At 37.4% G+C, this 26,410-nt stretch overlaps 1 protein-coding gene across 1 annotated transcript in view; it reads right to left on the reverse strand.

Moving 5' to 3' along the window:
- LOC128648791 (oxysterol-binding protein 2-like) overlaps positions 1–26,410 on the reverse strand; it is a 731,192-nt gene that overhangs the window by 172,373 nt on the left and 532,409 nt on the right. Inside the window, 4 exon segments of the mRNA XM_053701658.1 lie at positions 9,412–9,467; positions 9,469–9,510; positions 9,513–9,577; positions 10,629–10,699. Coding sequence (XP_053557633.1) covers positions 9,412–9,467; positions 9,469–9,510; positions 9,513–9,577; positions 10,629–10,699 — 234 coding nt within the window.

Here is a 26,410-nt window from a genome sequence, read left to right on the forward strand (position 1 = left end):
CATTTTGCAGAGCTTAAATGCAAACTTGGATATTAGAAAACAATTGTTGACAAATGTTTCTTAAGATGTTGCTGATAGATCCTATTAATGTTTTAACCCATTCCCCAGTTTTTGCATAACTAACACACTTATATTAATACACTTTTCCCTCTGTGATTTCCTTGTATCTAAGCCTCTGAAGGATGCCCCTTATCTCGAGTACTTTTTACAGATTTGCATTTTAGTCAATTAGTGATGGTTCCTGCATATAACTGCATGGGAGTGAGCACAATGTTATCTATATGGCACACATAAACTAGCACTGTCTGTGAAAGCTGTGAAAGCTAATAAAATGCAATAAGATAAAGGAAGCCTGCAGGGACTTAGACACAGGCAGAGATTTAGGGGCCGATTTATCAATGTCTGGCGGACAGATGGTGGCGATCATGTCCGCCAGACATCAATAAATGCCAACAGCATACACGGTTGCATTATCGTTGCACAAGCAGTTCTGGTGAATGGCTTGTGCAATAGCCGCCCCCTGCAGATTCGCGCTAGCCGGGAGTGTCAATCAAACCTGATCGCATTCGATCAGGGCGATTGATGTCCGTGGCCTCAGAGGAGGCGTACGAGTTAAGGAGCAGCGGTCTTAAGACTGCTGCTTCTTGGGTATACGGCCCCATTCGGGCCATGATAACTCGGCCCCCCTTAGAGTTTATAAAGTATATTAATTTAACAATGTTGGCCTGCGAAACTGTATAGACAGTTTTTAATGAAAGTAAAAATCTTACTCTGCAATCCCTGAAAAGTGCTTTTGTGACATGTAAAAGACTGTTCAGCTTTAAAGCTGCGACATAAGAGTAGCTTCAGAGACATGTGACATTCAGGTTGAAATTAAGGGTTAAATGGGCATGAAAGTTCAAAATAAGTCTTTTAATGATAGAGCTTTCAATTACAATTTTATATTACTTTACACTTCATATTATGTACTTTAATTTTTAGTACATTTAAGCTTTGCACTTTTCTTTTTGTATTTTAATGCATTTAGATTCTGTGTACAGCTGTGTATTTAGAATTAGGATGTTACAAATTCTGATTATGCTTTGACAGTTTCTGGGTAACTTTAACAAATTAGGGCATACTTTGTATATATATGTTGTATCTTTTGCACTTCATATTTTTATATATCAAAAGAGAAAAAGTTGCAGACACATCCTTTTTTGCAATTAAACAGTTAAATATTTATTGTATACACAGTGTGTTCATATTATCCAGTTGTTGGTCAAACCCACAGGTGAAATCTGACATGTTTCCTGTGCCACCATGTATACAGAGCCTTCTCCAATGGCACATAGTCTGATCATTTGCCACTTTCAAGGTCAGTCTATATATTTTCATTTGGGAAACTTAAAGTTTTTATTGATTCCAATCTATGCTGATTACATCAACTGCATAATGAATGCAGCTGCAAGAATAACTCGACACTTGGAAATCAGAATCAGCTACTCCTCTTTTTCAGTCGCTAATCAAATTCTAAATATTTACACTGCCTTACAAAGCTCTAAATAATCTTGCACGTTTATATTTCCACTCCATATATTCCCCTAATAGTCCTCTTCTATCTATGTATATGTCTCATGTGCTGCACCTGCTCTATGGAACTTTTGACCTTGCTCTGTAAGATTGCCTTCCTACCTTTTCAAAGTTTGAAACCCATCTGTTTAGAGATGCCTACCAATTTCCCTCTTAATTGTTCATCAACTATAAACATTACTACAAGCTCAGTCAAGCAATGCTTAAACCTTGTATCTCACTAACCACTAGGTAACCACAAAACCAGATTTTAAGTTCTTTGGAGGCAGGCCCGACTTCCCACTGTCAAGACTAATTGTATTATACGTTATACCCGATTCATATGATCATGTATTTATCGCTCTGGAGTATTGTAGTGGGTTTACAAAAAAATGATTAGCTAGAACAAGAACAGCTTTCTTTCATGTAATTAGCAAGAGTCCATGAGCTAGTGACGTATGGATATACATTCCTACCAGGAGGGGCAAAGTTTCCCCAAACCTCAAAATGCCTATAAATACACCCTCACCACACCCACAAAATCAGTTTTACAAACTTGCCTCCTATGGAGGTGGTGAAGTAAGTTTGTGCTAGATTCTACGTTGATATGCGCTCCGCAGCAGGTTGGAGCCCGGTTTTCCTCTCAGCGTGTGCAGTGAATGTCAGAGGGATGTGAAGTAGTGTATTGCCTGTTTGAATTCAATGATCTCCTTCTACGGGGTCTATTTCATAGGTTCTCGTGTTACTCGGTCGTAGAGATTCATCTCTTACCTCCCTTTTCAGATCGACGATAATACTCATATATATACCATTACCTCTGCTGATTTTCGTTTCAGTACTGGTTTGGCTTTCTACTAACATGTAGATGAGTGTCCTGGGTAAGTAAGTCCTTATTCTGTGACACTCTAAAGCTATGGTTGGGCTCTTTTTTAAAGTTCTAAATATATGTATTCAAACATTTATTTGCATTGACTCAGAAGGTTCAACATTCCTTTTTTTCAGACAGTCAGTTTCATATTTGGGATAATGCATTTGAATCATATCATTTTTCTTACATTAAAATTTAACTTTTTCCCTGTGGTGTTAGGCTCCGGGGGCTGAAATGCTTCATTTATTGCGTCATTCTTGGCGCGGACTTTTTTGGCGCAAATCTTTTCTGTTTCCGGCGTCATACGTGTCGCCGGAAGTTGCGTCATTTTTTGACGTTCTTTTGCGCCAAAAATGTCGGCGTTCCGGATGTGGCGTCATTTTTGGCGCCAAAAGCATTTCGGCGCCAAATAATGTGGCGTCTTTTTTGGCGCTAAAAAAATGATGGGCGTCGCTTTTGTCTCCACATTATTTAAGTATCATTTTTCATTGCTTCTGCTTGCTAGAAGCTTGTTCTTTGGCATTTTTTCCCATTCCTGAAACTGTCATTTAAGGAATTTGATCAATTTTGCTTTATATGTTGTTTTTTCTCTTACATATTGCAAGATGTCTCACGTTGCATCTGAGTCAGAAGATACTTCAGGAAAATCGCTGTCTGGTGCTGGAACTACCAAAGCTAAGTGTATATGCTGTAAACTTTTGGTAGCTGTTCCTCCAGCTGTTGTTTGTATTAAATGTCATGACAAACTTGTTAATGCAGATAATATTTCCTTTAGTAAAGTACCATTACCTGTTGCAGTTCCAACAACATCTAATGTTCAGAGTGTTCCTGATAACATAAGAGATTTTGTTTCTGAATCCATTAAGAAGGCTATGTCTGTTATTCCTCCTTCTAGTAAACACAAAAAATCTTTTAAAACTTCTCTTTATCCAGATGAATTTTTAAATGAACATCATCATTCTGATTCTAATGATTCTTCTGGTTCAGAGGATTCTGTCTCAGAGGTTGATGCTGATAAATCTTCATATTTATTTAAAATGGAATTTATTCGTTCTTTACTTAAAGAAGTTTTAATTGCTTTAGAAATTGAGGATTCTGGTCCTCTTGATACTAAATCTAAATGTTTAGACAAGGTCTTTAAATAGATTTAAAGACCTTGTCTAAACATTTAGATTTAGTATCAAGAGGACCAGAATCCTTCCAGAAGTTTTTCCTGTTCCTGGTGCTATTTCTGAAGTAATTTCCAGAGAATGGAATAATTTGGGTAATTCATTTACTACCTTCTAAACGTTTTAAGCAATTATATCCTGTGCCGTCCGACAGATTAGAGTTTTTGGACAAAAATCCCTAAAGTTGATGGGGCTATTTCTACCCCTTGCTAAACGTACTACTATTCCTACGGACAGATGGTACTCTCTTTAAGGATCCTTTAGATAGGAAAATTGAATCCTTTCTAAGAAAAGCTTATCAGTGTTCAGGTAATCTTCTTAGACCTGCTATATCATTGGCTGATGTTGCTGCAGCTTCAACTTTTTGGTTGGAAACTTTAGCGCAACAAGTAACAGATCATGATTCTCATAATATTATTATTCTTCTTCAACATGCTAATAAATTTTATCTGTGATGCCATTTTGATATTATCAGAGTTGATGTCAGGTTTATGTCTCTAGCTATTTTAGCTAGAAGAGCTTTATGGCTTAAAACTTGGAATGCTGATATGTCTTCCAAATCGACTCTACTTTCCCTTTCTTTTCCAGGGTAATAAATTATTTGGTTCTCAGTTGGATTCTATTATCTCATCTGTTACTGGTGGGAAAGGATCTTTTTTACCAGCAGGATAAAAAATCTAAAGGTAAAAACAGGGCTTATATTCGTTTCGTTCCCTTTCGTTTCAACAAAGAAACAAAAGCCTGATCCTTCATCCTCAGGAGCAGTTTCAGTTTGGAAAACCATCTCCAGTCTGGAATAAATCCAAGCCTTCTAGAAAAGCAAAGCCAGCTTCTAAGTCCACATGAAGGTGCGGCCCTCATTCCAGCTCAGCTGGTAGGGGGCAGATTACGTTTTTTCAAAGAAATTGGATAATTCTGTTCACAATCTTTGGATTCAGAACATTGTTTCAGAAGGGTGTACAGAATTGGTTTCAAGATAAGACCTCCTGCAAAGAGATTTTTTCTTTCCCGTGTCCCAGTAAACCCAGCGACAGCTCAAGCATTTCTGAAATGTGTTTCAGATCTAGAGTTGGCTGGAGTAATTATGCCAGTTCCAGTTCTGGAACAGGGGCTGGGGTTTTATTCGAATCTCTTCATTGTACCAAAGAAGGAGAATTCCTTCAGACCAGTTCTGGATCTAAAAATATTGAATCGTTATGTAAGGATACCAACATTCAAAATGGTAACTGTAAGGACTATCTTGCCTTTTGTTCAGCAAGGGCATTATATGTCTACAATAGATTTACAGGATGCATATCTGCATATTCCGATTCATCCAGCTCACTATCAGTTCCTGAGATTCTCTTTCCTGGACAAGCATTACCAGTTTGTGGCTCTGCCGCGTGGCCTAGCTACAGCTCCAAGAATTTTGACAAAGGTTCTCGGTGCCCTTCTGTCTGTAATCAGAGAACAGGGTACTGTGGTATTTCCTTATTTGGACGATATCTTGGTACTTGCTCAGTCTTCACATTTAGCAGAATCTCATACGAATCGACTTGTGTTGTTTCTTCAAGATCATGGTTGGAGGATCAATTCACTAAAAAGTTCATTGATTCCTCAGACAAGGGTAACCTTTTTGGGTTTCCAGATAGATTCAGTGTCCATGACTCTGTCTTTGACAGACAAGAGACGTCTAAAATTGATTTCAGCTTGTCGAAACCTTCAGTCACAATCATTCCTTTGGTAGCCTTATGCATGGAAATTCTAGGTCTTATGACTGCTGCATCGGACGCGATCCCCTTTGCTCGTTTCACATGCGACCTCTTCAGCTCTGTATGCTGAACCAATGGTGCAGGGATTACACAAAGATATCTCAATTAATATCTTTAAAACCGATTGTACGACATTCTCTGACGTGGTGGACAGATCACCATCGTTTAATTCAGGGGGCTTCTTTTGTTCTTCCGACCTGGACTATAATCTCAACAGATGCAAGTCTTACAGGTTGGGGAGCTGTGTGGGGGTCTCTGAGGGCACAAGGGGTTTGGGAATCTCAGGAGGTGAGATTACCGATCAATATTTTGGAACTCCGTGCAATTTTCAGAGCTCTTCAGTCTTGGCCTCTTCTGAAGAGAGAGTCGTTCATTTGTTTTCAGCAGACAATGTCACAACTGTGGCATACATCAATTCATCAAGGAGGGACTCACAGTCCTCTGCGCCTATGAAAGAACGTATCTCGAATTCTGGTTTGGGCGGAATCCAGCTCCTGTCTAATCTCTGCGGTTCAATATCTCCAGGTAAGACAATTGGAAGCGGATTATCTCAGTCGCCAAACGTTGCATCCGGGCAATATGGTCTCTTCTCCAGAGGTATTTCTTCAGATTGTTCAAATGTGGGAACTCCCAGAAATAGATCTGATGGCTTCTCATCTAAACAAGAAACTTCCCCAGGTATCTGTCCAGATCCCGGGATCCTCAGGCGGAGGCAGTGGATGCATTATCACTTCCTTGGAAGAGTATCATCCTGCCTATATCTTTCCGCCTCTAGTTCTTCTTCCAAGAGTAATCTCCAAGATCTTGCAGGAATGCTCGTTTGTTCTGCTGGTAGCTCCCAGCATGGGCCTCACAGGTTTTGGTATGCGGATCTTGTCCGGATGGCCTCTTGCCAGCCGTGGACTCTTCCGTAAGACCAGACCTTCTGTCGCAAGGTCCTTTCTTCCAGCAGGATCTCAAATCCTTAAATTTAAAGGTATGGAGATTGAACGCCTTGATTCTTGGTTCAAAGAGGTTTCTCTGACTCTGTGATTAATACAATGTTACAGGCTCGTAAATCTGTATCTAGAGAGATATATTATAGAGTCTGGAAGACTTATATTTCTTGGTGTCTTTCTCATCATTTTTCTTGGCATTCTTTTAGAATTCCAAGAATTTTACAGTTTCTTCAGGATGGTTTAGATAAAGGTTTGTCCGCAAGGTCCTTGAAAGGACAAATCTCTGCTCTTTCTGTTCTTTTTCACAGAAAGATTGCTAATCTTCCTGATATTCATTGTTTTGTACAAGCTTTGGTTCGTATAAAACCTGTCATTAAGTCAATTTCTCCTCCTTGGAGTTTGAATTTGGTTCTGGGGCTCTTCAAGCTCCTCCTTTTGAACCCATGCATTCATTGGACATCTAAAATTACTTTCTTGGAAAGTTTTGTTCCTTTTGGCCATCTCTTCTGACAGAAGAGTTCTCTGAATTATATGCTCTTTCTTGGTGAGTCTCCTTTTACTGATTTTTTCATCAGGATAAGGCGGGTGTTGCGACATTCTTTTGAATTTTTACCTAAGGTTGTGAATTCCAACAACATTAACTAGAGAAATTGTGGTTCCTTCATTATTGTCCTAATCCTAAGAATTCTAAGGAGAAATCGTTTGCAGTCTTTGGATGTTGTTAGAGCATTGAAATATTACGTTGAAGCTACTAAGTCTTTCCGAATGACTTCTAGTCTATTTGTCATCTTTTCCGGTTCTAGAAAAGGTAGAAGCTTCTGCCATTTCTTTGGCATCTTGGTTGAAATCCTTAATTCACCATGCTTATGTCGAGTCGGGTAAATCTCGCCTCAAAGGATATTACAGCTCATTCTACTAGGTCAGTTTCAACTTCCTGGGCGTTTAGGAATGAGGCTTCGGTTGATCAGATTTGCAAAGCAGCAACTTGGTCCTCTTTGCATACTTTTACTAAATTCTACCATTTTGATGTGTTTTCTTCTTCTGAAGCAGTTTTTGGTAGAAAAGTACTTCAGGCAGCGGTTTCAGTTTGAATCTTCTGCTTATGTTTTCATTAAACTTTATTTTGGGTGTGGATTATTTTCAGCAGGAATTGGCTGTCTTTATTTTATCCCTCCCTCTCTAGTGACTCTTGCGTGGAAAGATCCACATCTTGGGTAGTCATTATCCCATACGTCACTAGCTCATGGACTCTTGCTAATTACATGAAAGAAAACATAATTTATGTAAGAACTTACCTGATAAATTAATTTCTTTCATATTAGCAAGAGTCCACGAGGCCCACCCTTTTTGTGGTGGTTATGATTTTTTTGTATAAAGCACAACTATTCCAATTCCTTATTTTATATGCTTTCGCACTTTTTTTATCACCCCACTTCTTGGCTATTCGTTAAACTGATTTGTGGGTGTGGTGAGGGGTGTATTTATAGGCATTTTGAGGTTTGGGAAACTTTGCCCCTCCTGGTAGGAATGTATATCCCATACGTCACTAGCTCATGGACTCTTGCTAATATGAAAGAAATGAATTTATCAGGTAAGTTCTTACATAAATTATGTTATTTATTGTAAGTTTTCAGTCAGAAAATGACAATATGAAATTTGGGAAAATTAACACAGGGGACAACTTATATGGACTTAATAATGTACATATCTATATGGACTGAGGTACCATGGCTATTACATAAAAAGTACTAGAGATAGGATAGCCCTGAAAACGTAGACAGGCCTTGGATTGATTTCTTAACCTGATTGAATTTCCAGGGAAGATGGCTGCCTGCATACATCTCAAAGAGAATACATTTAAGAAGGTCAGTTAAAAATACACTATTGATTGTTAACTTCCTTTAAGAAATTAATTTTCAGGGAAATTAGAGGGGTTTTTTCTATGTTGCCTAGGTATTTTGCAGTATTTACAGTGTGGGTGACAGAAAGAAATAAGGAAATATGTCAGTAAAGAAGAAGAGTGATAAAGTGTCCAGAATTCCCATTGAAGAATATTACATGACATTATGCAACCAGCACAGCACAGTGACAAGCCATCATTCCATAAAGCAGGGATAAGTAAATGGATGGTTCTATTATCGGAAACTATGATTCAGAAAAATCTGCATTGCTAAGTAAATTACTTCTGTCACTTTTTCCAATTTTTTCTAAAATGTAAATATATTAAGGCAAATGAAGCCTCCTGGTTTATTTGTATTTAATGCTTTATTTAATATATATTTATTTTAATAATCAGAGTATCACATTTGTGCTTAAAAAGTCAGTGAATGCACTTCAGTTTAGCTCCCACAATAGACAGCGAAATATTTATTTTTGCAGTTGGTTTCATACATTTAAAACATAAAACAAAATATGAAAATCCCTCAGGACCAATATAGAGCAATGCAGCCACTGCAAAAATGTAAAGTTCCTTCTCTATGTTGTGCACTCTAAACTGAAGTGCACAATAAAGCTTGTCAAAAAGACAACAACGTCACTGATCTGTGAATGCGCACGGCTTCTGTCACAGGTTTCGAGATGGTGGGGCACTTTTAAGTGGTTAAAGTAAGAGAACAGCTGGAGGACAAACAATATTCTGGTGAGCAGTAACCATGCTACAGTTGTACCCAGAAGCTTAATGTCCCTTTAATTTACACAAATACATTTGACAAAGACTGTAGGTAAAATGCTACTGGGTTTACGCAGTTTTATTAACTTTAGTGGATAAAATACCAACCCTATCTATAAGGATGTAATTCTGTAACAGGAAATGCCATTACCGGGGAACTAGAGCTAAGTGTTTTAATACTGACTCAATCAAACATAGTAAAACCAGTAATATCATAGCCTCCATTTCTAGCCATAGTCTGTATTTCTTACTGGACATGCCACTATAATACAAGCAGGGCGCAACTCTGAGGTCTGGGGCTCCATCTGTGGACAATATCAATGTTACTCCAACCATAGTGTTATTTAAAATAATGCGAGTGTTCCTAATAAAAATACAACAATGCAACAAAATATAACAGCTGCTGTGGCTTCAGTTTGTCCCTTGAAAATAAAAACCTCATGATGTGACTTACGTACAGGCATGCGGTATCTTTGATAACTCTTTGCCAATGCAGTTTTTCATAATACTCCAGAGATTAATGGCTGTAATTTGGTTTCTCAGGAATACTCGTTCTTCTTTTTTTTCCTCGGTTAAAACATCCTTTCGTTTAGATTCACAATAACTGCCTTCGTGTGTGAGCCATGAAATACCTGTGTGAGAGAAGCAGGGTTTAATTACACATCAAGCCTCAGTATGAAAATAATCAGTACAAAACAAAAAAATCCTCTAGATGATACAGAGTGTGTTGCTGCAAGGATATTTGTGATTATGAGAAACAGTATTTTATCAACCAAGAGTTCTTAAAGAGATATGAAATGATTTGAGATTAATTATGTGTAGTAAAATACCTTGTAATACATGTGTTTTCTTTTCCTGTAATTTAACTCTACAAATGGTGGGCTTTCCAGTGCAGATTCCAGACTTCATAAGTCAAACACAGCTTTATTCCATACATTCATTTTGCTTACTCTAGTAATTCATTTATATGCATTTAGTTGGCCTCAGCAATCAAAATAATATATTGGAAACCTCTGTTAAAGGGACAGTATACACTCATTTTCATATAACTGCATGTAATAGACACTACTATAAAGAATAAGATGCACAGATACTGATATAAAAATCCAGTATAAAACTGTTTAAAAACTTACTTAGAAGCTGCCAGTTTAGCTTTGTTGAAAAGGTAGCTGGAAAGCCCACTGCAAGTGGGAAATAAGACACTTTTCCCCCCTCCCCCTACTTTTGCATATGAAAAGACCCTTTACACAAACAGGAGCAAGCTGGAGAAGGTATACATCAGTACTCACATAAAACTTTGGGGCTTGGTTAGGAGTCTGAAAATCTGAGCAATGTTATTTAAAAATAAGCAAAACTAAACATTTTTTTAAAAAACAAACTTCATGGGCTATATAAATAGATCATCTACAAAACATTTATGCAAAGAAAAAATGAGTGTATAATGTCCCTTTAATAGCATGGTGGTGGGACTAAAACTTTACACTTCAATATGTAAACAACTAATATAATTAAAAAAAAAATCTGCATATTATTCTCAGGCTTCTCTTTGCTTTGAACACATTATTATTATTATATACAGCTATCTAACTTGACATGCAGCGCTAAGAGCTTGCACAGAGTAGTGAAATGATGTGTCAGATTGATTAGAAATGCTCTGATACGAAAACAGAGATCCTCATATACTCACATTTTCTCCGAGCTGCCATTCTTCATGGTTACCTCCACTGGCACTGCTTAGACTGCCTGTATTATGCCTAAAAAACACAATCTACATTACTAGCAATACATGACAACATCAATATGGTTGTCTTCATTTGGTCTTTGTAGTAGGATAATTACCAACAACCTGAGATCAGATATGTTGATGGCTGAACAGTATTAATCTAATAGGCTATATGGTGGGGCCCAAAAGGTTTACACTCTCTATGGCCTAGACTACAGAAGAGCACTGCAATATTAGCTCTATTGTGCGGGTAACACCACTTAAGTTATATCACTAGAGCTTTTAGTTTTCTGCTCATATTAAAAGATAAAAGTTATATTTAATTACTCAAGCAAAAGTCTAGGGCACACCTAAGATCTGATGTCGTATATCCCTGGTGCGCTAAATTCCTCACTAAATAGACTCATGTCAGCTATCGCTTAAAGGACAGTCTAGTCATAAATGAAACTTTCATGATTCAGATAGAGCATGTGATTTTTAAACAACCTTTCCAATTTAATTTTATCATTAATTTGCTTTGTTCTCTTGGTATACTTTGACAAAAGCTAAACCTAGGTAGGCTCATATGCTATTTCTAAGCCCTTGAACTGCCTCTTATATCAGTGCATTTGACAGTTAGACACTGTTAGTTCATGTGTGTCATATAGACAACACTGATTGGCTAAAGTGCATGTCTGTCAAAAGAACTGAGATAAGGGGGCAGTCTGCAGAGGCTTTATACAAAGTAATCAAAGAGGTACAAAGTATATTAATATAAATGTGTTGGTTATGCAAAACTGGGGAATGGGTAATAAAGGGATTATCTATCTTTTTAAACAATAAAAATTCTGGAGAAGAATGTCTCTTTAAGCACTAACCTGAAGGTGTGCTAAGCCAAAAGGGCACTAAACCAAAGGTCAAATAGTGGAGTTCTTCACTAACATTTAAACTATGATTTTCTATTGAGATATCAGTTTACAACACTGAACACATACATACGCGCACACATATATACTGTATATGAACAAACATATACACACACATACCTTTAATCCTTTCCCAGTCCAGCACCTAATCATATACCATTTCCCTTGAAATCACCATTAGAAACATTTTATTTCAAATTAAAAAAAAAACATTACATTTAAATATATATATATAAATATACTATATATATTATATATATATATATATATATATATATATATATATATATAACAGTATACAACAGAAGTGAGTATACTCCTGGGCAATATCACTTAAATATCAAATTATTCAAAATTTATCACCTCTCAATAACTGTTTTAGTTTCTAATTGACAAGTAGAGTATTTCTTATTATAAACAATCAAAAACAAAATACTTTAGAAAGATTAAATTGAAAATACAGGCCCCAAAGTAGACACTTAATGCATGAAAAGTGAATACACCTGTGGTCACTGACACACAAGTTAGATCACTGAAACAAACAGTGGAGTTACACCTGTGATTTCCATTTATCCTAATTGCATGAGCATAGTTACCAGAAACCGTCTAATTTTTTGACCAATGGGCTGTGTCTATCTGGAAGTTTGCATCATGTCTCCACATGGAAAATAATTGCCAGAGGAATTGAAAAATCTGATTGTGAGACTTTACAAAGATGGAAAAGGATACAGGAAGATTGGTGACCAATTAAAAATCAGTCAAAAATCAGTTGCAGCAGTAATCAAGAGGTATAGATCGATACTGGGAGCACATTATTTGGTAAGATGGCCAAGACCAAGATACAATTTTTGGGCTCAGATGGGGTGCAGAATGTTTTGTGTGAACCTGGTCATGATTATAACAGTGAATGCATAGTCCCAACAGTGAATCATGGAGGTGGGAGTGTAACGATATGGGGCTGCATGACTGCAAAAGGTGTTGGGGAGATGACATTTATAGATAGCACCATGAATGCCTGCAATATACCAAAATACTGGCTGACAAGATGACTCACAGTCTCCAGAAGTTTGTAAGAGGACAAATATTCCGGCATGATAACGAACCAAAGCACACTGCCAAAATCACAAAGGAGTTTCTAAAGGAGAAACAAGTAAAACTTCTGACCTGGACAAGTATGTCACCTGACTTAAATCCAGTAGAACAACCTTTGGATATTTTAAAAAAAAATGGTAGAGCAAACAACCCCTCCAGTAAGAGCAGCTAAAAAAAATTATCTCTGAAGAAGGCGAGAACATCTATCTAGAAATTTGTACGACATTGGTTTTCCTCCATGCCAAGGATGATTGAGTCTGTCATCAAAAATAAAGGTGGACATGCAAAGTATTGAAAAAAAATAAAAGATTTGAATCTCAGTAATGAAAGGTGCACTGACTTTTGTTGCATTTGAGTTTACTGTTTTGGGGGCCGATATTTTTAATATAGTAAATCTAAACTGTTAGTTTTTCATTTTATATAAGAGCAAATACCCTACTGTAAAACTAAGACATAATGCAGTTACTATTAGGTTATACAATTTTGAATCATTTGACAAAGATTTAAGTGATATTGCACTGAGGTGTACTCACTTCTGTTGTATACTGTACATATACAGTACTGTGCAAAAGTCTTTGGACCACTATTAGATTTTTTGTTTTAGCAATGGTATAATAACCATATACAATTATTTCTCAGTTTTTTTTATTAGAATACAAACAAAAAATACAGGATATTGTATGCAAGTATTAATAAACAGAAAAAAAAAATCAGAAAAAATGCTTCTATAGGATAAAGTGGCAAGTATTTAATGTGACCTCCACTTATACTTGAGCAATAGCAGGAACCTGGTTCTCATAAACCTAAATGCAATGGAACCCTAATTAAAGACACTGAACCCAATTTTTTTCTTTCGTGATATTATCAAATTTTTTTCATTCTCCTGGTATCTATATTTGAAATGCAAGAATGTAAGTTTATATGCCGGACCATTTTTGGTGAATAACCTGGGTTGTTCTTGCTGATTGGTGGATAAATTGATCCACCAATAAAAAAGTGCTATCCAGAGTTCTGAACCAAAAAAAGCTTAGATGCCTTTTTTTTCAAATAAAGATAGCAAGAGAACAAAGAAAAATGATAATAGGAGTAAATTAGAAAGTTGATTTTGAAAAAAATTGGGTTCAGTGTCCCTTTAATGTCATTGCTAACACTGTACTTGTCCTACTATATCATGTCAAAATGACTACTGAGAAAAAGGTCTATTACAACCAGGATTGTGCAAGACATGCTTGAGCATTACATACACATGTTTTATGAGTTTAATTAATTGTAAGGCTTGGCTAATAAGACCAACTTTCAATCACATCATTACATTGAAAATGCCAAATATCACAGAATTTGACAGACATAAAAACATAATTTATGTAAGAACTTACCTGATAATTCATTTCTTTCATATTAGCAAGAGTCCCATGAGCTAGTGACGTATGGGATATACATTCCTACCAGGAGGGGCAAAGTTTCCCAAACCTCAAAATGCCTATAATACACCCCTCACCACACCCACAAATCAGTTTAACGAATAGCCAAGAAGTGGGGGTGATAAGAAAAAAGTGCGAAGCATAAATATAAGGAAATTGGAATAATTGTGCTTTATACAAAAAAATCATAACCACCAAAAAGGGTGGGCCTCATGGACTCTTGCTAATATGAAAGAAATGAATTTATCAGGTAAGTTCTTACATAAATTATGTTTTCTTTCATGTAATTAGCAAGAGTCCATGAGCTAGTGACGTATGGGATAATGACTACCCAAGTGTGGATCTTTCCACGCAAGAGTCTCTAGAGAGGGAGGGATAAAATAAAGACAGCCAATTCCTGCTGAAAATAATCCACACCCAAAATAAAGTTTAATGAAAACATAAGCAGAAGATTCAAACTGAAACTGCTGCCTGAAGTACTTTCTACCAAAAACTGCTTCAGAAGAAGAAAACACATCAAAATGGTAGAATTTAGTAAAAGTATGCAAAGAGGACCAAGTTGCTGCTTTGCAAATCTGATCAACCGAAGCCTCATTCCTAAACGCCCAGGAAGTAGACACTGACCTAGTAGAATGAACTGTAATCCTTTGAGGCGGAGTTTTACCCGACTCGACATAAGCATGGTGAATTAAGGATTTCAACCAAGATGCCAAAGAAATGGCAGAAGCTTTCTGACCTTTTCTAGAACCGGAAAAGATGACAAATAGACTAGAAGTCTTTCGGAAAGACTTAGTAGCCTCAACATAATATTTCAAAGCTCTAACAACATCCAAAGAATGCACGATTTCTCCTTAGAATTCTTAGGATTAGGGACATAATGAAGGAACCAACAATTTCTATACTAATGTTGTTGGAATTCACAACCTTAGGTAAAAATTCAAAAGAAGTTCGCAACACCGCCGTATCCTGATGAAAAATCAGAAAAGGAGACTCACAAGAAAGAGCAGATAATTATGAGACTCCTTCTGGCAGAAGAGATGGCCAAAAGGAACAAAACTTTCCAAGAAAGTAATTTAATGTCCAATGGAATGCATGGGTTCAAAAGGAGGAGCTTGAAGAGCCACCAGAACCAAATTCAAACTCCAAGGAGGAGAAATAGACTTAATGACAGGTTTTATACGAACCAAAGCTTGTACAAAACAATGAATATCAGGAAGATTAGCAATCTTTCTGTGAAAAAGAACAGAAAGAGCAGAAATTTGTCCTTTCAAGGAACTTGCGGACAAACCTTTATCTAAATCATCCTGAAGAAACTGTAAAATTCTCGGAATTCTAAAAGAATGCCAGGAAAAATGATGAGAAAGACACCAAGAAATATAAGTCTTCCAGACTCTATAATATATCTCTCTAGATACAGATTTACGAGCCTGTAACATAGTATTAATCACAGAGTCAGAGAAACCTCTTTGACCAAGAATCAAGCGTTCAATCTCCATACCTTTAAATTTAAGGATTTGAGATCCTGATGGAAGAAAGGACCTTGCGACAGAAGGTCTTGTCTTAACGGAAGAGTCCACGGCTGGCAAGAGGCCATCCGGACAAGATCCGCATACCAAAACCTGTGAGGCCATGCTGGAGCTACCAGCAGAACAAACGAGCATTCCTTCAGAATCTTGGAGATTACTCTTGGAAGAAGAACTAGAGGCGGAAAGATATAGGCAGGATGATACTTCCAAGGAAGTGATAATGCATCCACTGCCTCCGCCTGAGGATCCCGGGATCTGGACAGATACCTGGGAAGTTTCTTGTTTAGATGAGAAGCCATCAGATCTATTTCTGGGAGTTCCCACATTTGAACAATCTGAAGAAATACCTCTGGGTGAAGAGGATATTCGCCCGGATGCAATGTTTGGCGACTGAGATAATCCGCTTCCCAATTGTCTATACCTGGGATATGAACCGCAGAGATTAGACAGGAGCTGGATTCCGCCCAAACCAGAATTCGAGATACTTCTTTCATAGCCAGAGGACTGTGAGTCCCTCCTTGATGATTGATGTATGCCACAGTTGTGACATTGTCTGTCTGAAAACAAATGAACGACTCTCTCTTCAGAAGAGGCCAAGACTGAAGAGCTCTGAAAATTGCACGGAGTTCCAAAATATTGATCGGTAATCTCACCTCCTGAGATTCCCAAACCCCATGTGCCGTCAGAGACCCCCACACAGCTCCCCAACCTGTAAAACTTGCATTTGTTGAGATTATAGTCCAGGTCGGAAGAACAAAAGAAGCCCCCTGAATTAAACGATGGTGATCTGTCCACCACGTCAGAGAATGTCGGACAATCGGTTTTAAAGATATTAATTGAGATATCTTTGTGTAATCCCTGCACCATTGGTTCAGCATACAGAGCTGAAGAGGGTCGCATGTGAAAACAAGCAAAGGGGATCGCGTCCGATGCAGCAGTCATAAGACCTAGAATTTCCATGCATAAGGCTACCGAAGGGAATGATTGTGACTGAAGGTTTCGACAAGCTGAAATCAATTTTAGACGTCTCTTGTCTGTCAAAGACAGAGTCATGGACACTGAATCTATCTGGAAACCCAAAAAGGTTACCCTTGTCTGAGGAATCAATGAACTTTTTAGTGAATTGATCCTCCAACCATGATCTTGAAGAAACAACACAAGTCGATTCGTATGAGATTCTGCTAAATGTGAAGACTGAGCAAGTACCAAGATATCGTCCAAATAAGGAAATACCACAATACCCTGTTCTCTGATTACAGACAGAAGGGCACCGGAGAACCTTAGTAAAAATTCTTGGAGCTGTAGCTAGGCCAAACGGCAGAGCCACAAACTGGTAATGCTTGTCCAGGAAAGAGAATCTCAGGAACTGATAGTGAGCTGGATGAATCGGAATATGCAGATATGCATCCTGTAAATCTATTGTAGACATATAATGCCCTTGCTGAACAAAAGGCAAGATAGTCCTTACAGTTACCATTTTGAATGTTGGTATCCTTACATAACGATTCAATCTTTTTAGATCCAGAACTGGTCTGAAGGAATTCTCCTTCTTTGGTACAATGAAGAGATTCGAATAAAACCCCAGCCCCTGTTCCAGAACTGGAACTGGCATAATTACTCCAGCCAACTCTAGATCTGAAACACATTTCGGAAATGCTTGAGCTTTCACTGGGTTTACTGGGACACGGGAAAGTAAAAATCTCTTTGCAGGAGGTCTTATCTTGAAACCAATTCTGTACCCTTCTGAAACAATGTTCTGAATCCAAAGATTGTGAACAGAATTGATCCAAATTTCTTTGAAAATATGTAATCTGCCCCCTACCAGCTGAGCTGGAATGAGGGCCGCACCTTCATGTGGACTTAGAAGCTGGCTTTGCTTTTCTAGAAGGCTTGGATTTATTCCAGACTGGAGATGGTTTCCAAACTGAAACTGCTCCTGAGGAGGAAGGATCAGGCTTTTGTTCTTTGTTGAAACGAAAGGAACGAAAATGATTATTAGCCCTGTTTTTACCTTTAGATTTTTTATCCTGTGGTAAAAAAGTTCCTTTCCCACCAGTAACAGTTGAGATAATAGAATCCAACTGAGAACCAAATAATTTATTACCCTGGAAAGAAAGGGAAAGTAGAGTCGATTTAGAAGACATATCAGCATTCCAAGTTTTAAGCCATTAAGCTCTTCTAGCTAAAATAGCTAGAGACATAAACCTGACATCAACTCTGATAATATCAAAAATGGCATCACAGATAAAATTATTAGCATGTTGAAGAAGAATAATAATATTATGAGAATCATGATCTGTTACTTGTTGCGCTAAAGTTTCCAACCAAAAAGTTGAAGCTGCAGCAACATCAGCCAATGATATAGCAGGTCTAAGAAGATTACCTTAACACAGATAAGCTTTTCTTAGAAAGGATTAAATTTTCCTATCTAAAAGATCCTTAAAGGAAGTACCATCTGCCGTAGGAATAGTAGTACGTTTAGCAAGAGTAGAGACAGCCCCATCAACTTTAGGGATTTTGTCCCAAAACTCTAATCTGTCGGACGGTACAGGATATAATTGCTTAAAACGTTTAGAAGGAGTAAACGAATTACCCAAATTATTCCATTCTCTGGAAATTACTTCAGAAATAGCACCAGGAACAGGAAAAAACTTCTGGAATAACCACAGGAGATCTAAAGACCTTGTCTAAACGTTTAGATTTAGTATCAAGAGGACCAGAATCCTCAATTTCTAATGCAATTAGGACTTCTTTAAATAAAGAACGGATAAATTCCATTTTAAATAAATATGACGATTTATCAGCATCAACCTCTGAGACAGAATCCTCTGTATCAGAAGAATCATTAGAATCATAATGATGATGTTCATTTAAAAATTCATCTGTATAAAGAGAAGTTTTAAAAGACTTTTTATGTTTACCAGAAGGAGGAATAACAGACATAGCCTTCTTAATGGATTCAGAAACAAAATCTCTTATGTTATCAGGAACACTCTGAACATTAGATGTTGATGGAACTGCAACAGGTAATGGTACTTTACTGAAGGAAATATTTTCTGCATTAACAAGTTTGTCATGACATTTAATACAAACAACAGCTGGAGGAACAACTACCAAAAGTTTACAGCAGATACACTTAGCTTTGGTAGTTCGAGCACCAGGCAGCGATTTTCCAGTAGTATCTTCTGACTCAGTTGCAACGTGGGACATCTTGCAATATGTAATAGAAAAAACAACAACATATAAAGCAAAATTGATCAAATTCCTTAAATGACAGTTTCAGGAATGGGAAAAAATGCCAGTGAACAAGCTTCTAGCAACCAGAAGCAACAAAAGATGAGACTTAAATAAAATGGAGACAAAATTGACGCCCACATTATTTGGCGCCTAAATGCTATTAGCGCAAAAAATGACGCCACATCCGGAACGCCAACATTTTTGGCGCGAAAAACGTCAAAAATGACGCAACTTCCGGCGACACGTATGACGCCCAGAAATAGAAAAAAATTTTCGCGCCAAGAAAGTCCACGCCAAGAATGACGCAATAAAATTAAGCATTTTTCAGCCCCCGCGAGCCTAACAGCCCACAAATGCATTATCCCAAATATGAAACTGACTGTCTGAAATAAGGAAATGTTGAACATCCTGAGTCAAGGCAAATAAATGTTTGAATACATATATTTAGAACTTTATAAAAAAGTGCCCAACCATAGCTTTAGAGTGTCACAGAAAATAAGACTTACTTACCCCAGGACACTCATCTACATGTTGTAGAAAGCCAAACCAGTACTGAAACGAAAATCAGCAGAGGTAATGGTATAAATATAAGAGTATATCGTCGATCTGAAAAGGGAGGTAAGAGATGAATCTCTACGACCGATAACAGAGAACCCATGAAATAGACCCCGTAGAAGGAGATCATTGAATTCAAACAGGCAATACTCTCCTCACATCCCTCTGACATTCACTGCACGCTGAGAGGAAAACCGGGCTCCAACCTGCTGCGGAGCGCATATCAACGTAGAATCTAGCACAAACTTACTTCACCACCTCCATAGGAGGCAAAGTTTGTAAAACTGATTTGTGGGTGTGGTGAGGGGTGTATTTATAGGCATTTTGAGGTTTGGGAAACTTTGCCCCTCCTGGTAGGAATGTATATCCCATACGTCACTAGCTCATGGACTCTTGCTAATTACATGAAAGAAATTATACTTTTGCACCAGCAAGGGAAATCAGCAAACAAACTTGATACTCAAGATGTGGTATTCAAGCTGTTATAAAGAAATCTGAAGAATCAGGAGCGGTCAAGGACAAAAAAAAGGACTGAAAGGCCCAGAAAACTTTCAAAATCTGATGAGAAGTTTCTCAGAGTTTCTTCTTTGAGAAACCGGAAGAAGTCCAGCAAGGACCTGGCTCAGCATCTAGCAACTTCATTGGGATGCCAAAATGACCCTTCTACAGTCCGAAGAAGTTTGATCAGGAATGGCCTTTGTGGAAGGGTAGCAGCCAAGAAACCACTTTTTCAGCAGGGGAACAGGGTAAAAAAGCTAAGATATGCTAAAGCTCACAAAAATTGGAATGAAGGTCAGTGGAAAAGAGTATTATTGAGTAACAAATCCAAGTTTAAAATGTTTGGGTCCAATCGTCGACAATATGTAGGAAGAAGAGTTGGAGAGAGATGGAAGAATGAGTGCTTGCAGCCTACAGTGAAACATGGTGGAGGGTCTGTCCTGGTTTGGGGCTACATTTCTGCCAGTGGTGTTGACTGCCAGTCATGGACTGGCCTCCACAAGGTCCAGACCTACAGTAAATATTATAGAGGCAGTATGGGATCACCTGGACAGAGAAATAAATAAAAGACAACCTAAATCTAAAGAACTACTCTATGAATGACTGAAAGAAGCCTGGTATAATATACTAGAATATTATTTGAAAAAACATCAGGACAGTCTACCTAAAAGAGTTCAAAATGTGCTTAGTGCCAAGGGAGGTCACACTAAATACTGACTTTTGCCTGAAGAAGCCATTTTGTTCTGAAAATTTAGTTTTACAGGTATACCTCACTCATACAGCGGATTAGGGACCAGAGCCCCGCTGCCCAGAGGCAGAACTTTCCTTCCCTTTCTGCGATGAGATTTTTTGTAGTGAAAATTTTTGTGCAGGCCATTTTAAAATACAATTCAATTTTAAATTAGGCAGTTACACTAAGGCACCAGTTCAATTGCAATGTGTTGGTTAACTGAAGAATAAAGCACTTTTTAACATTTTAGAATATAGTGCAGTAGTTGAAAATTGCATTGCAAATTAGCTGCAAACAAAAAGATATTGTAAAATGTCTCTTGAATAAATTTGTTTCCTTTTCTCTTGGTCTAACATAGCAATGTAGCAATAAAAAAAAAGATGCAATGCTCATATGAACGTCTTACAGTCAGAACAAACAGCTTTACAGATTGTTAAAGGCTAGGAGCGGGTTTGAAAAAAATATCTGAGACCCAGTCAACAATCAATTTGCTGCTGCTTTGCAGGGCTATTGCATATTTGACTGTTCATTTTAAACAGCACTTTGCTCTGGATGAACTGTGTTATGGAAAACTTACACAATGCAGCCAGAGAACAGCTCTGTTTGAAGAGAACAGTTGTCAGTGCTACAAAGTTAAAGCGCCAACAGTTCCTGCATGTGTCCTGTTCTTTCTGCAGACATGCTGCATTTTCTGCGATTACATCTCAGATCACTGTATGTTCTGCCTTGGGGCCCCGCTGTAAAGTGAAAACCGCCTTAGAGTGAAACAACGTGGTTTTAGCTTTATTTTCACTTGCTAGTGTGTTTAAAAACTTGAAAACATGTTTGAACTAACATGTATTAGGGGTGCAATAGCACTATGTTTAGTTTAACACTAGCACAGCACAGTATTCAATAAAAACTGTACCTGTAAAATAGTGACAATTACTGTAGTAAAATTTGCAAGACTATAGCACTGAGACACAGATTGCACTATAATGCTTTAAACAGAGTGAACTGAGCATAACAAAATGGTGCCAGTCACTTTTCTCGTAATCTTACAAAGATTATAGCACTGTTTTTTTAAATTCCTTGGAGGTTGAACTTCAGCTCCACAAAGCACTGTATTAGCGAAGCGCTGTAAAGTGAAGCGCTGTAAAGTGAGGTATGCCTGTATAATATTTTGTGTCAATATTTCCTGTATTTTCTGTTTGTATCTTAATAAAGAGACCAAAACATAAATATGGATTGACATTAAAACTACAAATCTAATGGTGGCCTAATGCCTTTGCACAGTACTGTGTATATATATATATATATATATATATATATATATATATATATATATATATATATATATATATATGTATATATATATGAAATACTTTAAATATATTTTACATGTGTTTTTTACACATATATTCTAGCCTTAACACTTTACTTCAGATCTCCAAGAGTGCTACTTTTTACAGTGTAATTATAACTCACCACTTGTAATATAACGGATATTAGCGTGCCCCAAGCTCTCTACTGACATGATCTATTGATAAGGGAACCTAAAAAAATATCGGCTCTGTTAAGATTGTCTGGTAAATCTTTTTTACCATTCACTTGTTATACCAGATTGTGTGCTATTCTAAGCGCAAGTTCGCAATATCGATTGCGCTCCACTTGTAATATGGACCTATATTTGCAATTTAGAAAACAGAGTCATAGATGACACATGAATTAAAGAGAGATAAAAGTGAAAAGAAAATGATCCAATGAGTAAGAGCATTGTATTACAGCACTACTGTTTGCATATAACTATAACTATATGTCCTGCAAAAGGGGGGTAAACACATAGTTAAAGTCTGATCCACAACATCAATGCACTACTGTGATCTTAATCTATAATGAACCATGAAATTTCAATTTTGATCTTTGTGCCCCCTTTAAAGTGATTTTTTATTTATTATATGAACAATATTTGTAATCACAAAGTAAATGATGGGCAATTTCATTCATGAAATGCATTATAAATGCTAAATTATTTAAATAATTACCCTTTCATGTTTTTAGAAATTTCTCCGTTCCTCCGCCCATAATGCATACTCTATTTCTGTATTCAATGACAATTCAGGCTGTAGTCAACCATATCACGCCCCCTTTGGCATCCAGCAAGTTTTAATAATAACGCCCCTGGTTTTGTTTGCACATGCGTTATTAAAACTTGCTGGACACCAAAGGGGTTCTTTAAATAAAGAACGGATAAATTCCATTTTAAATAAATATGACGATTTATCAGCATCAACCTCTGAGACAGAATCCTCTGTATCAGAAGAATCATTAGAATCATAATGATGATGTTCATTTAAAAATTCATCTGTATAAAGAGAAGTTTTAAAAGACTTTTTATGTTTACCAGAAGGAGGAATAACAGACATAGCCTTCTTAATGGATTCAGAAACAAAATCTCTTATGTTATCAGGAACACTCTGAACATTAGATGTTGATGGAACTGCAACAGGTAATGGTACTTTACTGAAGGAAATATTTTCTGCATTAACAAGTTTGTCATGACATTTAATACAAACAACAGCTGGAGGAACAACTACCAAAAGTTTACAGCAGATACACTTAGCTTTGGTAGTTCCAGCACCAGGCAGCGATTTTCCAGTAGTATCTTCTGACTCAGTTGCAACGTGGGACATCTTGCAATATGTAATAGAAAAAACAACAACATATAAAGCAAAATTGATCAAATTCCTTAAATGACAGTTTCAGGAATGGGAAAAAATGCCAGTGAACAAGCTTCTAGCAACCAGAAGCAACAAAAGATGAGACTTAAATAAAGTGGAGACAAAATTGACGCCCACATTATTTGGCGCCTAAATGCTATTAGCGCAAAAAATGACGCCACATCCGGAACGCCAACATTTTTGGCGCGAAAAACGTCAAAAATGACGCAACTTCCGGCGACACGTATGACGCCAGAAATAGAAAAAAAATTTCGCGCCAAGAAAGTCCACGCCAAGAATGACGCAATAAAATTAAGCATTTTCAGCCCCCGCGAGCCTAACAGCCCACAAATGCATTATCCCAAATATGAAACTGACTGTCTGAAATAAGGAAATGTTGAACATCCTGAGTCAAGGCAAATAAATGTTTGAATACATATATTTAGAACTTTATAAAAAAGTGCCCAACCATAGCTTTAGAGTGTCACAGAAAATAAGACTTACTTACCCCAGGACACTCATCTACATGTTGTAGAAAGCCAAACCAGTACTGAAACGAAAATCAGCAGAGGTAATGGTATAAATATAAGAGTATATCGTCGATCTGAAAAGGGAGGTAAGAGATGAATCTCTACGACCGATAACAGAGAACCCATGAAATAGACCCCGTAGAAGGAGATCATTGAATTCAAACAGGCAATACTCTCCTCACATCCCTCTGACATTCACTGCACGCTGAGAGGAAAACCGGGCTCCAACCTGCTGCGGAGCGCATATCAACGTAGAATCTAGCACAAACTTACTTCACCACCTCCATAGGAGGCAAAGTTTGTAAAACTGATTTGTGGGTGTGGTGAGGGGTGTATTTATAGGCATTTTGAGGTTTGGGAAACTTTGCCCCTCCTGGTAGGAATGTATATCCCATACGTCACTAGCTCATGGACTCTTGCTAATTACATGAAAGAAATTATACTTTTGCACCAGCAAGGGAAATCAGCAAACAAACTTGATACTCAAGATGTGGTATTCAAGCTGTTATAAAGAAATCTGAAGAATCAGGAGCGGTCAAGGACAAAAAAAAGGACTGAAAGGCCCAGAAAACTTTCAAAATCTGATGAGAAGTTTCTCAGAGTTTCTTCTTTGAGAAACCGGAAGAAGTCCAGCAAGGACCTGGCTCAGCATCTAGCAACTTCATTGGGATGCCAAAATGACCCTTCTACAGTCCGAAGAAGTTTGATCAGGAATGGCCTTTGTGGAAGGGTAGCAGCCAAGAAACCACTTTTTCAGCAGGGGAACAGGGTAAAAAAGCTAAGATATGCTAAAGCTCACAAAAATTGGAATGAAGGTCAGTGGAAAAGAGTATTATTGAGTAACAAATCCAAGTTTAAAATGTTTGGGTCCAATCGTCGACAATATGTAGGAAGAAGAGTTGGAGAGAGATGGAAGAATGAGTGCTTGCAGCCTACAGTGAAACATGGTGGAGGGTCTGTCCTGGTTTGGGGCTACATTTCTGCCAGTGGTGTTGACTGCCAGTCATGGACTGGCCTCCACAAGGTCCAGACCTACAGTAAATATTATAGAGGCAGTATGGGATCACCTGGACAGAGAAATAAATAAAAGACAACCTAAATCTAAAGAACTACTCTATGAATGACTGAAAGAAGCCTGGTATAATATACTAGAATATTACTTGAAAAAACATCAGGACAGTCTACCTAAAAGAGTTCAAAATGTGCTTAGTGCCAAGGGAGGTCACACTAAATACTGACTTTTGCCTGAAGAAGCCATTTTGTTCTGAAAATTTAGTTTTACAGGTATACCTCACTCATACAGCGGATTAGGGACCAGAGCCCCGCTGCCCAGAGGCAGAACTTTCCTTCCCTTTCTGCGATGAGATTTTTTGTAGTGAAAATTTTTGTGCAGGCCATTTTAAAATACAATTCAATTTTAAATTAGGCAGTTACACTAAGGCACCAGTTCAATTGCAATGTGTTGGTTAACTGAAGAATAAAGCACTTTTTAACATTTTAGAATATAGTGCAGTAGTTGAAAATTGCATTGCAAATTAGCTGCAAACAAAAAGATATTGTAAAATGTCTCTTGAATAAATTTGTTTCCTTTTCTCTTGGTCTAACATAGCAATGTAGCAATAAAAAAAAAGATGCAATGCTCATATGAACGTCTTACAGTCAGAACAAACAGCTTTACAGATTGTTAAAGGCTAGGAGCGGGTTTGAAAAAAATATCTGAGACCCAGTCAACAATCAATTTGCTGCTGCTTTGCAGGGCTATTGCATATTTGACTGTTCATTTTAAACAGCACTTTGCTCTGGATGAACTGTGTTATGGAAAACTTACACAATGCAGCCAGAGAACAGCTCTGTTTGAAGAGAACAGTTGTCAGTGCTACAAAGTTAAAGCGCCAACAGTTCCTGCATGTGTCCTGTTCTTTCTGCAGACATGCTGCATTTTCTGCGATTACATCTCAGATCACTGTATGTTCTGCCTTGGGGCCCCGCTGTAAAGTGAAAACCGCCTTAGAGTGAAACAACGTGGTTTTAGCTTTCTTTTCACTTGCTAGTGTGTTTAAAAACTTGAAAACATGTTTGAACTAACATGTATTAGGGGTGCAATAGCACTATGTTTAGTTTAACACTAGCACAGCACAGTATTCAATAAAAACTGTACCTGTAAAATAGTGACAATTACTGTAGTAAAATTTGCAAGACTATAGCACTGAGACACAGATTGCACTATAATGCTTTAAACAGAGTGAACTGAGCATAACAAAATGGTGCCAGTCACTTTTCTCGTAATCTTACAAAGATTATAGCACTGTTTTTTTAAATTCCTTGGAGGTTGAACTTCAGCTCCACAAAGCACTGTATTAGCGAAGCGCTGTAAAGTGAAGCGCTGTAAAGTGAGGTATGCCTGTATAATATTTTGTGTCAATATTTCCTGTATTTTCTGTTTGTATCTTAATAAAGAGACCAAAACATAAATATGGATTGACATTAAAACTACAAATCTAATGGTGGCCTAATGCCTTTGCACAGTACTGTGTATATATATATATATA

The sequence above is a fragment of the Bombina bombina genome, chromosome 2, assembly GCF_027579735.1.
Source record: "Bombina bombina isolate aBomBom1 chromosome 2, aBomBom1.pri, whole genome shotgun sequence".
Classification (NCBI taxonomy): domain Eukaryota; kingdom Metazoa; phylum Chordata; class Amphibia; order Anura; family Bombinatoridae; genus Bombina; species Bombina bombina.